The sequence below is a fragment of the Alligator mississippiensis genome, chromosome 5, assembly GCF_030867095.1.
Source record: "Alligator mississippiensis isolate rAllMis1 chromosome 5, rAllMis1, whole genome shotgun sequence".
Classification (NCBI taxonomy): domain Eukaryota; kingdom Metazoa; phylum Chordata; order Crocodylia; family Alligatoridae; genus Alligator; species Alligator mississippiensis.
In genome coordinates this window covers 76,922,074-76,935,662 of record NC_081828.1, presented here as the reverse complement: position 1 = coordinate 76,935,662, position 13,589 = coordinate 76,922,074, and the positions used below count along the sequence as shown (strand labels likewise).

The following is a 13,589-nucleotide window of genomic DNA, read 5'->3' as shown; positions in this document are numbered from 1 at the left end:
AGCGGGCAGGGAAGCAGGCAGGAATCGCAGTGGAATGTAAGGCTAAGTACAGACAGTCAAAGCTGGAGGCTGAATCGATTCAGTCTTTGCAAGTCAGTCTAAGCTGCAGCAATTAAACTGAGAAGCAGCTGGACACATTCACTTTTGATTCAGGAAATGGAGCTACATGCCTGCAGTGACTCAAGTCATAAGCTGGGGGGTGCTAGAACACAGCTCTCTGACGTAACCAGCATGGGCTGTGTGTTTGTTTCCTCTCCCTGCTGCCCCCCAAGGTCTCTGGGATTTCCAGTCCAGAATCACAATAGCAGGACCCTCCAGGATTGCTCATCACTTCCTCTTTCTGTTTCCAGGTACCTCTGGGATTTGTAGTCCACAGTCACAGCCAGCAGTACATTTAGCAGCAGGGCAGCTCTGTACTCAGGGGAAGGTGGGTTTAAGCCCCCTCCCTGGCCCCAGACCCCAAGCCAGGGTTTGCCTTGTGGAGTGGGGAGGAGGGGAGAAGATAGCAGTCCCTGTCTCCCCTACCCTTCTCTGCTGGAGCAGACAGCATTGCCCAGCCAAGGGCTGGAAAGCATGCTGGGATGCTAGGGGACTCTGATTTAACTTGAACCAGGAAGGGGTCAGAAGTTTCATAAACTGGTTTGAACCAAATCAGTTAAGTCTGATACTACATTCAACCAGGTTTATCTTAAACCAGTTTCAGCCATTTTGAAACGGGTTTATGTGCAGTGAGCTTCTGTTCTGTTACAGGTTTAAATCAGTTTCTGATGACTTAAACTGGTTTATGTGTAACTTCTATCCCTAGCCTAAAAGGCTGCACACTGCCAGTTCCATTCCACTCCATATTATTGCTGGTGTGCAACTGTGTCCCCGGATTGAACCCTGAGCAGTGATTTAATGCATCTGCCTTTTTATCTTCAGTTAGTGTCTGTGAATACTGCTATATCAGCTGTCCAGTACTCTTAGAAATCCTCTTGCAAGAAGTGGGAAGCCATGGATTGATTATTCTGTTACCTCTAAAGTAAAATTAAGGAGGAAAGGCATTTATTAATTTTTTTTCCAACTACCCTTATCAGAAAGAAACAGAAGAAAGCACTTGCACATTATTTTTCCTGTTACAGAAGATCCACATTGTTTTCAGAATGTGGATAGGTATAGATATCAAAGTATTCGGAAGTGATTAGATTGAGGAATTATTTTGTACGTTGTTGAATGTGAGCAGAGTAGATCAGATGTATTGGAATAAGATAGTTGAGGAAAGAACAGGCGTGTAAAGAGCTGAATAAGAACTAATTTTAAAAAGCACTGATTTGTTTCAAGTAGAACAGTGCATTGCCACTGTCTCATTCATCAGTCCCTGATGTGAGGTGGGAGACAAAAAATGGATGATACCATCAGCAATTTGGAAAAGTATACCTCAATAGCAGAATGGCAAGGTAAAAATGCCAGAACATCCTTTGTTGGCATGTTACTTGAAGTGAACTGTTAGGTTTTTTGTTTTGCTTTGTTTTTTTAACCTGACAAATCTTAATTAGACAGCAATGTGGGGATATAAATTGTCCTTTAATACAACCATTTCTACTGCATGTGCTTTTAACACTATGAAATTCAAAACTTGTAGCCTTTTTCTTGATTTTTGCCATTTCCTTCACCACCTGTCAAGCAAAATCAATAATTCATAAAGAAAGGGAAACTAACTGTAGGGTGCCAGGAAGAAGAATAGCAGGTGTAGGCAAGTTGAGAAGAGGGTTCCTCTCACCTTTTTTTATTCTGGCAAAGCCTGTTGAGTGCAGTTCCTCCCATAAAGGGTGAGGAATAACAGGGGACAACTGCAGCAGTTTCTTCTCCATTGGCGGAGGAAGGTTATCACGATCGTCTTTTATCTGTTGGCAAGAAGGCTTGGAGCCCCAGAAGCATGGCAGTACAATACAGCTAGGTGAAAAACAGTGAAAAGTTTCCATAAGAAAAATTATAACATTTCAAAGTTGTTTCCATTTCACAGCATTCCTAACGAGCCCATTTTCCAGTTAATTTGCAGTGACGTTTTAGACTGAATATTTTAACTGAATACTCTCTTAAAACATTTTATTAAAAAGCCAAAGGTTTTTAGTAAGCAAGTGGCAATTTTCATGCATTTAGACTTTCAAAACTATGTTTTTTAGTGACTTTTTTTTGAGAAAAATGGGCAATATTTCATTTAAGATGATTTTTACAGGCACATAAATCTGTGGGGGAAGATTCCTATCTATTTTACACCTTTGCCTCCAGCCCTTCTGCTGCCCCCTCTTCTCAGTTTCCAGACTACCAGGTGGTGAAGCTGCATAAGAAGGGGGAGCAACACAGTGTGCTGTTAGCAGAGGAAGGGGGAGTTACACTCTTCCATCATCCTATTTTCTGTAATGCCTAAATGAAGGCTTCTGCTTTTCTCAGAACTCCTTGAAAAAACTATCTAGTATAGCAGTTGGATCAAAACATTTTGGTCACTTGAAGGTGCAAGTCATTAGGATATAGAATTTACTGGCAGCTAAAAGGCTGTAATCTACTGGAAGCTACATATTGCATTTTATATTTTTATAACAATTGTGTCATCTGGAAGAATAGGCTCTGTCACCTAACTTGCTTCACCTTTGTATTTTTATTGATAGGGCTTATCTACATGTGCAATAAATTCAAAGCAATAAACTCCTGTCCTTAATCCACTGGAGTTTATTGCTTCTGGGCGCACTGTTTGAACACGCACCTGGGACTGCAGTATGTTGAGCTGAGTTGGAGCATCCCTGGCTGACGGGGTCTGGGGGGTCAGCCTGCCAGCCTGGGGCTGCTCCAACCTGGCTCAACATGCTGTGGAGGGGCTGGCTGGGTCACGAGGTGTTCCATTGCAGGGCTAGCCATCAGGGAGCCCCTGCGCTGAAGCACTCTTGTGTCCCAGCCAGCCATGTCAGCGTCTACATATATGCTGCAGTAGAATTTATTAATTTTACTCCATCCTAGTAGCACTGGGCATGTAGATGCTGAGACATTTACTGCAGAGCCAATTAGTCTATTCCTCAGCAAACATCTGGTATAGAGGTGCCCACAAGGTAGTATGCTCCTAGCCCAGCTTGTGTTGGAAGCTGTGTAATATCAGGCTAGTGTGACTGGTGAGCATGGCATGATGGGCAAGCTTATTGGCAGTTTATGCATAAACATGCTACTGAACCTTGAATGGTCATAAAACACTGGGCAGTCATTTCAGCCCGTTGGTGTGATCTCCTAATGTTTACCCACATTAAGGTGAAGAAAATATTCCATTCAGCTGAGCTGTACCCTGGTACCTTGCACAAGCATTACTGTGTATTTCAAAAGCTCCTTCCAGAATACATTGTCTTAGTTTATTTGGCTACAGTCTATGTTCTGTAACATACATCTAATATTACAGTTCTTAAGCAGCAAAACAAATTCTGTACTGTACTGTCTCTTAGCAACATCATTTTAGTAGGTGATCTTTTTAGCTATTATCAATAAGCTTGTCAGACTTTGTGATTAATAAAGAATGCCTTCCTGTTACTCATCTTGTGCCCCTGGAAAAAAAAAATGTCCCAAGATGCCATTTTCTTGCTTATGTTAAAAAGCAGCTGTACATCTTTTAATGGAGATCAGATGGATGTTCCTGGAAACACTGAGAAGTTTGAATTGCAGTGCTTTCAATTTGTCAGTTACCTTAGCTGGAACTTGATTAGAACTTGCCACCTACACCAGAGCTGTTTGACCTCTTCAAGGAGGCTAGTGAAGGTGACATTCTTCATTCTGTTGTTTATGGTTATAATAACAAGGCAGTTTCTAGGTAGTGTAAGATAACAGGTTGCAGCCTTGAAATAGGCATTTTACCAGGTGACTGGTGTTTGCTTTTACATGTGGAAAATCAAAATGAATACTTGAATTGAAGGTCAGATTCTGATCCAGCTGAAATCAGTGAATTTTTCCAAGATTTGGACTGACATGCAGTGTCTAATGTGTTTAGGATTCTGACTCTTTAATGTGGTTTGATTAATTCATAGTGATAGATGCATTCAGAGGTCTTTACATAATGCCTGTTGTAAACTAAAGATCAATCAGATGCATGCACTTCCAGGCATGCAGCCTAAACCTAGGGTTGAGTAGCATCTGTTGCTAGTGCTATTCCTTGCTCTCTTTCAGATCAGTTGCAAGAGACTTTGAGGTCTGACTTTCTTGTATCAGCTACTCAAAAGAAAGCAGGAATTAGTGCATACATCAGTATAATCCTATCGATAACAGTATTCTTAAATTGTGCAATTCTGCCTATTGGATATGAATCCAAACTCTAAAATCAAACAGAAAGCAAGCAACGTTTTTCACAGAACTAGAAACCCTACAGAATGCTTGTACCAGCTGTCCATTCGCATAATAATTACTGCACTTAATAGCTGCAAAAGTCAAGGAACAGTAATTCAACAGAACCCCAGCATGTTCTCATACCATTGACTTGCCCTTAACATACTTACATCTATAACATTTGGGCAAAATGCTTAGAAAACCAATAGGGTGGCAGTAAGAACTGAGGTCAAGGGACTTTTACTGATGGGTTTCATGGGTTTTGAAGCATGGAATTATTGCTTAGTGGGGTTGGTGGGCAGAGGGGAAGGGAGTGTGTGTACTTGCATGTTCATCCATTTGGGAAAATGTCTGCTCTTAACCAGTGAAAAGGATCTAGATCAGCAGTTTCCAAACTAGTGGTTTACAGCAGTGTTTCTCAACCTTTTTCCCACCAGGACCCAATGGCAAAGATCCCTGGCCTGTCCCAACTCACACTCCCCTGGCTCTGCTGGTGCCTGACCCACAGCCCCTCTGCTGCCCCCCAGCCCTGCTGGAGGAGGCTCCCAGCTGCTGCCGTCCTGCCTGGGCCAGAGCGTGGTGGTTGCTGTGACTGGCTCATGTGGGCAGGAGCAGAGTGAGTCCAGCCCAGCATGAGCTAGAGGGAAGAGGAGGAGAGGCCTGTGGCACCCCCTTGCCCTGGGCCAGGGCTGCCATGCCATGCCAGGCAGCCTGGCCGTGGCTCCACCTGTCTCCCGAGTAGTGTCTCCCAGCCCCCCTGCCCCTGTGAGCATGGGCACTGGCCCTGGTGCCACCAGCCCAGCCATACAGCTCTCTCCCACCTCCTTCCCTCTCCCCTGCCACAGCTTGTGACCCTTCGAAATATTTTTGCGACCCACAGGTTGAGAAATGCTGGTTTACAGCACTTAGCAAATAGGGTTACAGGCCCTACAGATGTTCACTGGGCCTGACCCAGAAGATGATCACAGGTTAAAAAGTAGGGTTGCCGTGGAAGATAGATTGGGAACTGCTGACCTGGACAATAGTTCCCTTTGTAGATTTACAGAGTAATACTAATAGACACACTAATGAACATTTGCTAAAACACACATACATGGCTAGAGAGAGAGGTACTCTTACTGTTTTGTTCATTAAAATCTCATGCAGTAATTTAAATGCAAAATTGAGCCATTTTGGGCACAGAAATACATGAATGCTTTGTGTTTTGAAATTGACTAGATTATACTTACAGTACTTCCCTTTACTCCAAAATCAAATGAGGCTTCAACTGAAGAATCATACTCAATTATATGTTGTTTGGGTTGGTTTGGTTTGTTTGTTTGTTTTTGTAATAAAACTGTAATAAAACTCTTTCCAAAAGAATTTGAAAAATAAGCTTTTGACTATCTGGCATTTCAACTTGGTGTGTTTTGCTTGTTTTTGTTTTTGTCCTACTATTTCCAGCACCTCTAATTAAGATTTATTTTTTCTTGCCCTGCTTGGATTTAACAGCACAAGGGACTAAAGTTCTTGTGTTAGTCACTGAACAAGTATACAAGCATGCAGGCACAGCTAGGGCACTGATTCTCAACCAGGGAACCAAGGCACCTGGTGCTGCCAGGTACTTTGAAGGATGATGAGCTGGGAGGAGATGAGCAAGGTGCGAGGGAATAAGCAGATAAGCACAGGCTCAGGCTTGTCCCAGCCTGAGCATTCCTCCACTCTCACTGCCCAGCCCCTCTGCAAGGAGGTCAGCACTGAAATATATGAATTAGCTTTTGAAATTGGGTGCTGCTCTATTCACAAAAATTTATGGAGAGGTACCTTGAGTCCAAAAAGGTTGAGAAGCACTGCTGCAAGGTTAGGGCAAGCTTCCTAACTAGTGTCTTCAGCAGAGAGTAGTTCAGTTTCCACACCCCCACATGCCGAGCAGGGTGCCAAATTAGTAAGAGGTTGGCTTCTTTATGTGTAAGGGCTGTAACTGCTGTTCAGCAATTAGCAACATTATTTAAAGACTCTATCAAATGCCAGTACCTTTGCTCATAGTATTCTTAACTAGTCAAGTTGTCTAAAAATTTATTTTGCAACCTGAATGGTGGTGTGGCAGTGCATTGATTACAGTTGACATCAGACAGTTGCCAACAGACTTCAGACAATGACTCAAGCAGACATTTAATGGAGAATTAAGTATCCTGGGGTTTAAAATGTTGGCTCTTTTATTTTAGAAAAATGGCAGTAATATTATTCTTCATTTCTTACTCTACGTTGAATTGTAGAACATTTCTTAGAGTTAAATTGGGAGAAAAATGCGATGATATTAAATTTAAAACAGTAAATTTATTATCTACTTTGGTGATTTGTCAAATTTGATGCAGATAAGCACCTAAAAATATCTTACTGATTGAAGGAAAGAAAAGCCCTTTCAACATAATTCTTTAACATCTAAACAGTTTGTTATGCTGGCAGCTTTTAAAATGAATCATGCAAAAAAAATTTATTTTAATAAAAATTCTTTTTTATTACAGAAAAATGCCAAAGGGCAGGATTTGTTTGACCAAATTGTGTATCACTTGGACCTTGTGGAAACAGATTACTTTGGCCTACAGTTCATGGATGCCTCCCAGGTTACCGTATGTATAACTTGTTTATGTTTATAATTGTTTAAATGAATGAAAGTCCATAGAGGAATTGAGGAATTAATGGTATAATGAAAATTAGTTGGCTGTTGGTTGGTAATTCCTGCACAAAAAGTCAGGTTCTTGAAAAAGCGGCACATGCCATTTCACACATTCACTTGACTATATGTATTTAGTCATAAATATGACCAATGAAGCACTGCTTTTGTGTGTGGGGTGGGGAAGGGGAGGATGGAAGGGGGAAGATGCTTAGTGTTCGGCCGGCCCGTAGTATTAAAAATGCCTTTACAACAATCTTGGTCTCTCAGTACACCAGCACCTCTTGTAACAGCTACCCTGCTCTCAGTGTTGCTCTTAAGCAGTTGATTAAGATACTGTACGGTATATATGATGCAAAATTCCCCTCTCCCTCATCTCGGATCCCCTGGGTATGCTGCAAAAATTGAATAAGAATTGCCCTGTTTCACATTTAGGGCTATTACAAGAATATTGGGTTGGAAGACTACATTTCTTTCAGCTATGTATTGATAACAGTATTCAGCTGTTTAATAATAGTTTTTTTGCTGTTGACATGTACACCTTATTCTCCAGGGTTTTGGGACTACTACTAGCCATTTGAGCAGCAAATAGGGTTTTAAAGACCAGGAAGATAAATTCTTGCCACTGGCCTCTCCCTGGAATAAGTGCATATATTTTTCCCCGGAGAATGAGAGAAAGAGGTTGCATTAAATTGCCATTCAGATAAAACATTGGAATCATGCAGAGAAATATTAGTATACAGTGAAATGTAGATCCTGACTTTTTCCTTCTTTTTTTTAATTTTCATTTTCATTATGTGGCAAGCATGATACAGTGGTTGAGGAAAATATAGTGCATCTGAGTGTGACTAGGTTTGAACAATATCTGAATTACTTCAATTTAAATAAGTTCACTGGGTGTGTCTACATCTGCATTAATGCACTTTTTCTAATGCATATTAAATTTAGTACCTCCAATATGTGGTACTAAATAAATGCACATTAGGCTGCACTAATATGTAGTAGTGCAAGCGCATGCTTTCTAGGTGAGGCTTAAGACACAATAGCCTATTCTACTGCATATTAACACTTTGTTTTACATGTTACTTTAATGCACAGTAGAATAGGCTACTATGCATTAAACTGCATGTATAGACACACCCACTGAGACCTAGACATATATGCATATACTGTAATAGGTTGAGGTTTGAAAAAGGAGGTTTTTCATTTTGTGCGAAGATCAAAGAGGAGAAAACACTTCTTTTCATTACTTGAACATGTACTTTGCATTTTACCTTAAGGGAAACAGTAGTTCATTAAATTGTTTGTACTGATCACCAGAAAGCATAGATGAGCTAACAGCAGTGTCAGCACTGGGTTTTTTTCATTGTTGCCACGGTCACCCGCTAGCTACATTCATTGCTTTTTGATGTCCGACTGACATGTTGACTATAAGATGTACTGGGTCTTTCATGCTATCTTTTCTCTCCCTTTTGGACTGGGATTTTTGGACATATTGACAATGAGTGGAGTTTTTTCTTTTTGCTTAAAGGGTCTTCTATTACAGTGAAAGCAGCCTTAGGCATAAGTTAGATATCACCAAGAGAACACTGTTCCCACAGGCAGCCTTATAACCAAGCAGCAGATAGCCTGGTATGGAATTTAAAACCTCTCGGAGTGGTCACCTGACTAAGGGTCCTGTGATTTTTATAAAAGGGAGTCCTTTCCACCAAGGAAGCAGGCCAGACCTGGAGGACTTGAAGGAGAGTCTTAAACCTGTGAGCAGACATTGACAGAATGAAAAGGGCCTCTTGGAATAGCAAGAAAAACAAGGCTGAGACTTGAGCACAAGTCTTCCCTTTCCATAGATTAGCTTATCTCTTGCATTTAAAGTGAAGTGGATGTTTCTAGAAATTGTTTTGCAGAGTCTGTCTGTTGTTTGATTATACTATTTGGTGGTCTTTCCCCCCCACAAAACAAAACAGTAAAAGGTTGCTAGGTCCATAACTTTGGCAGAACCCCAAAAGGATGAGGTAGCTCTAGTCAAGACTTGCCGGGAGACGGCACTGGCTTCAGAGCTTAAGTAATACAACCACAAAGGTTCCACAGACAAGACGAGATATGGTCTGCAGCACATACATAGACCTTCAGAGAGACAGCCAGAAAGTTGACTCTATCAACCAGCCAAAACCATATGGAACCCAAGGATTGGTTCCACTACAGCATCCACAAAGGAGAAATCATTCAGGATTAAAATGCCAAGCCTACCAGTACTAACAGGAACCCTTCTGGGAAACCATCTCTGTCAACACCAGGGATAGGGACAGATATTACACATAAACCAGCTTAAGTGATCAGAAACTGGTATAAACCTGTAACAGCATAAGTTTAGTGCACATAAACCAGTTTCAAAATGGCTGAAACTGGTTTAAGATAAACCTGATTGAATGTAGTGTCAGATTTAACTGATTTGGCTTGAACCGTTTGATACAGTGTCTGTCCCATACCCCTTCCTGGTTTAAGTTTAAACCAGTCCCGCAGCTTCCCAGATTCTTTGCAGCCTTGGGCTGTGCTGTCTGCTCCAAAGAACAGTCTAGACCCGCCCCTCTGCTCCCTAGCCAGAGCTCGGTAGAGACTTCGGGCACAGCAAGGTGTACCTTGCTTCCCCCAACCCCTCCCCCCCCACCTCACTGCTCAAGCAGGGACTCCCCCCTCCCTCACTCCTGTCTCGCATAGCATGGACCCCAGCCTCATGGACCCTAGGCATGTAGTATGCTAGCTAATAGGGCCGTGCAAAGCTTTGGTTGCTGATTCGATTTGGCGGAGATTCGGCCTGATTCGGCGCCTGAATCTCCAAATCTCAATTGAATCAGGAGACCCTTTAATCTCTCCGAATCGGAACCCTCCAAATTGATTCGATGATTCGGACATAGACACAGCTTTAAATGGTTTTTCTACATGTCTCTAGGTACCAGGTGGCTTGTGACTGCTGAGATGGTGGAGCGGATGGAGCACCTCTGGGACCGTGGGGGGTCCCCAGCGTGCTTGGTGGCGGACCCGGAAATGGACCAGAAGCACTTCTGGTCCACTTCTGGGTCTGCCACCGAGTGCCGGGGGGAGAGGGACATTCTCTTGTGGGACGCTTCATCTGCCCCACCAACTCAGCATTCGTGAGCCACGCCTGGTACCTCGAGGCATGTAAAAACAACATTTAAAGCTGTGTCTGTGGCCAAATCGCTGATTCTCTGAATCGGCAGAGAATCTTCAGATTTGGATTCCGCTGAATTGAATTAGGACAGTGATCCGAATCAATTAATTGAATCGCTGTCCCCCAAAGCAGGCCGAATCCAAATTGAACACAGCTTGCTTTGTGCACCTCTACTAGCTATTGCTGAGAGGTGCCTGTGTGTATGTCTCCAAGTTTACAGGGACAGGCAGACAGGACAGCATCCGCTTAGGGCTTTTTGGAGTTAATCAGCAGGTCAGCTGGTAATGTCTCTCCGTTCCTTCCCGAGAAAAAGCTGTTTAAGAAGAGCTTGAACTAATGAGAGAGGCTTTTGTTTTGTTGATGGGCTGATAAATGATCCCTTTGCCTTGAATGCTAGCAGGGGACTGGGGTCTAGCAACACTCCTGCCCCTTGAGCAGTGAGCGGGGAAAAGCCCGGGATGGTGCAGGCAGGGTGGGGGTTTACACCCCTTCCTAATCGGAGCGCCCTGTGGGGGGGCCTGACCATGCCCTCCTCAGCTCAGCATTGTAGAAGGGAAGGGAGGGCTGCTCTAGTACCTACTGGCTTCTAGCCTGAGCCACTGCAGGCGTGTGTCTGCATTTCCTCAGTCCAGAGGGAATGTCTGAGCAGTTGCGAACTGGTTCAACCTAGGCAGGTTAGACGACCCTGCAAAGATTGAATCAATTCAGGCTCAGGCTTTTTGAATGTCTTTCCCTAGTCCAGGTGTTTAATCAAGCGACACAGTCCTCCTCATCCTCATATTAATGCCCATTTATTTTACATCACTTCCTTCTACTCCCTCTAATTTGGTTGTTTTGATTTATCCATCTCCCCTAATTTCTAGATACTTCCCATTTGTTCACAGCATGTGATCTTGGCATAATATTTTGCTGACAAGCTGTACAACTGAATTTAGCAAAGTATTTCATTATTTTTGTTACCCAGCTTCCCTCCCCTTCCCCCAGTCCTGTAACCCTTACCTAGTCTCTTTTTTATTTTTCCTGGTAGTTTTGTCTCCACCCTCTCCCTCTTTTTTTCTTTTGGAACTCATTCCAGCTCTTGTCTTGATACTGAATTTATTTCTGTATATGTGTAGAACTTGCTCACCCAGAGTCATTTACCAGATAGAGAGTCTGAAATTGCAAGCTCTTTGAGGCTAGAAATATGTCTTTACTATGTCTCCTTAGGCGCTTGTACTGTGGTTTAAGCATGCTTGCCAAGAATCCACAGATCATAGCTCTGGATTTTAGTCAGAAGTGTTGTTGTACTGCAAGGAGAGCAGCACTGGGGGCTCTGTCTGTTGCTTGCCATGCTAGAAATTTGATGGAGTGAATATGGTGAGACAAGTGGTGTCAGCAGCTGATTGTTTATCATTATTGCTGCTAGAATATCACCTACCATTTTTTCAGGAATAACCCTCATTTTAATATAAAAAAGCTTCTCTAATGGATCAGTTTGTAATTTAGAATTGTGAACTGTGCAGCAAGTTGGTAGCATCAGCAGGAAATAATGTGAAACGCTAACACATTGACCCTTCATGACTTTAATGCGTATGCTCTTTGAACACATATATGTAAATATCCTTCAAAGCATTGCATTTTGTTACAAGACTGCTTTTAGTTCATTTTAAAGCAAGGCTTTCTGTCCTTTCACATTTGCTTTTCTAGGTGCTATCCCTAGAAGTTGAAATGTGTTTTTAAGAGAGCGTTGGAGAATTTGAATGGTAGAGGGAAGTGTGCTAATGGGATTAATAGGATGAAACCACTAGAAATGTTTCCGGGAGAGGAAGTAGTACAAGCATTTGTTTTGCAGCTGCCCCCTCTTCTCTCTTCCTCATGCCTTCCTCAGAGCAGGGTGATTCCTGGGTGCAGAAAGCATGGGGAGCAGTGACTGCTTCAGTCCTACCGGTAGGGGGAGTGAGCATCAAACAGTGTTGCTGGGAGCACATGGGCCTTTGTGGCCAATGGGCAAAAATAATTGTCCTCCTCTGCCCTAAGTTCTTTAGTACTCTGAAGTTGCTCAAACTTTTTTTCTTCTATCTCTTTCTGTTTTATTTATTGATTTAGTTTTTTAAATCACAATGCTGCTTCCTCTTGTTCTTCCTGCAAGTGGTGGAAATTCATTAAAAAATAACATTTTATTTTGTATGGGTTTTAATTTGTTTGTTTGTTTAATTCTAGGGCAAGCACCATTGAATCCCCATAATGAGTAAATGGGAATTTGGATGAGTACAACTTTCAATTGCAATAAGAAATGGATCAGCTGTCTTGGTTAAAATATTAGTCTAACCTTTCTTTCCTTTTTTTTTTAATTTGAGGGTTTGAAAATATTTAATTAAAAAAAATTCTCCATTCTTAGTTTCAGTTATGATTGGTAGTACTGTAGAAGGAATACCATCTCACAAGAATGTTATTCTTTGGATTTGCAAGCTGGATGTAATGTACTGATTGCTACATAATTTGGTTGTGTGAAATGCACTGTGTAGAGTGACTTTTAGATAAGTTTGTTTTGGAGACAATATTTTACTTGAGGTTTACACACGTGTTGTTTTGGATTGCCATTTCTTTGCCTTTTGTTCCTGGTGACACTTCTCTTGTGTTTTACCTGACCTTGCTAACATTTTAAATTTTGAAGTTCATTATAATCCACATAGGTGTCCAGAGAATTAAAGTAACTTCTTTTTTATAAGGAGGTGCCCCTAGTATTGTAGGATGACATCTGTGCCATGTTTCTCTTACTTTCTTAGCATCAGTGGAAATGGAAGCCATACCATAACTTTGTCAGTTGGAAATTCCTGGGGGTTTTGCTCATATTTTGCTTGTAATCTCAAAAGCAATATTGTTGTAATTAGTGAAGGGAAAGATATTGTAGATCTTTAAAAACAGTGTACTTACATTTAACGTTGCTAAGTAGCAGCTTGAAATCATAAGCATATACCTTTTTTCTGTATATACTTATTTTTTTAAAGTAGGGTACATGAGAATAAGATGCAAGAAATTAAGTTAAAAATGTCCCATATTAAAATCCGTCATTGTTTTTCCCCTCTCCCTTAATGGCGCGCAACCCCACCTCCAATGTTAGATTCCTAGACTGTTTTTTTATTTTTTTGTTGCAAGAGAAATATCATTTTATTTCGGATCAATGAGATGGATTTGGAAGGGACTGTTGTAACTAAGCTAAAATAAGCTCCAAACAAATGTATGTTTTCTCTTGAGATGCAAAAAGAAGGAAAGGAGAAGTTATGAGTTCTAGATGGTGCACATGCACACACATGCTATTGCATACCACAGCTGGGTCTAACCAATAATAATGTTCAAATAGGTAAGTACAGCACAGACCTTTGGCATATGGTTTTAAAGGCACATATGAACAGTTGACAGCCCAATTTTCCCCATCTT

At 41.7% G+C, this 13,589-nt stretch overlaps 1 protein-coding gene across 4 annotated transcripts in view; it reads left to right on the top strand.

Annotated features, from left to right (window-relative positions):
- EPB41L4B (erythrocyte membrane protein band 4.1 like 4B) overlaps nt 1-13,589 on the top strand; it is a 303,377-nt gene that overhangs the window by 91,265 nt on the left and 198,523 nt on the right. For all 4 annotated transcript variants that reach the window (XM_059728506.1, XM_059728508.1, XM_059728507.1 and 1 more), the window contains exon 2: nt 6,837-6,941. In XM_059728506.1, the coding sequence (XP_059584489.1) occupies nt 6,837-6,941 (105 nt within the window). The remainder of the gene's footprint in view (nt 1-6,836; nt 6,942-13,589) is intronic.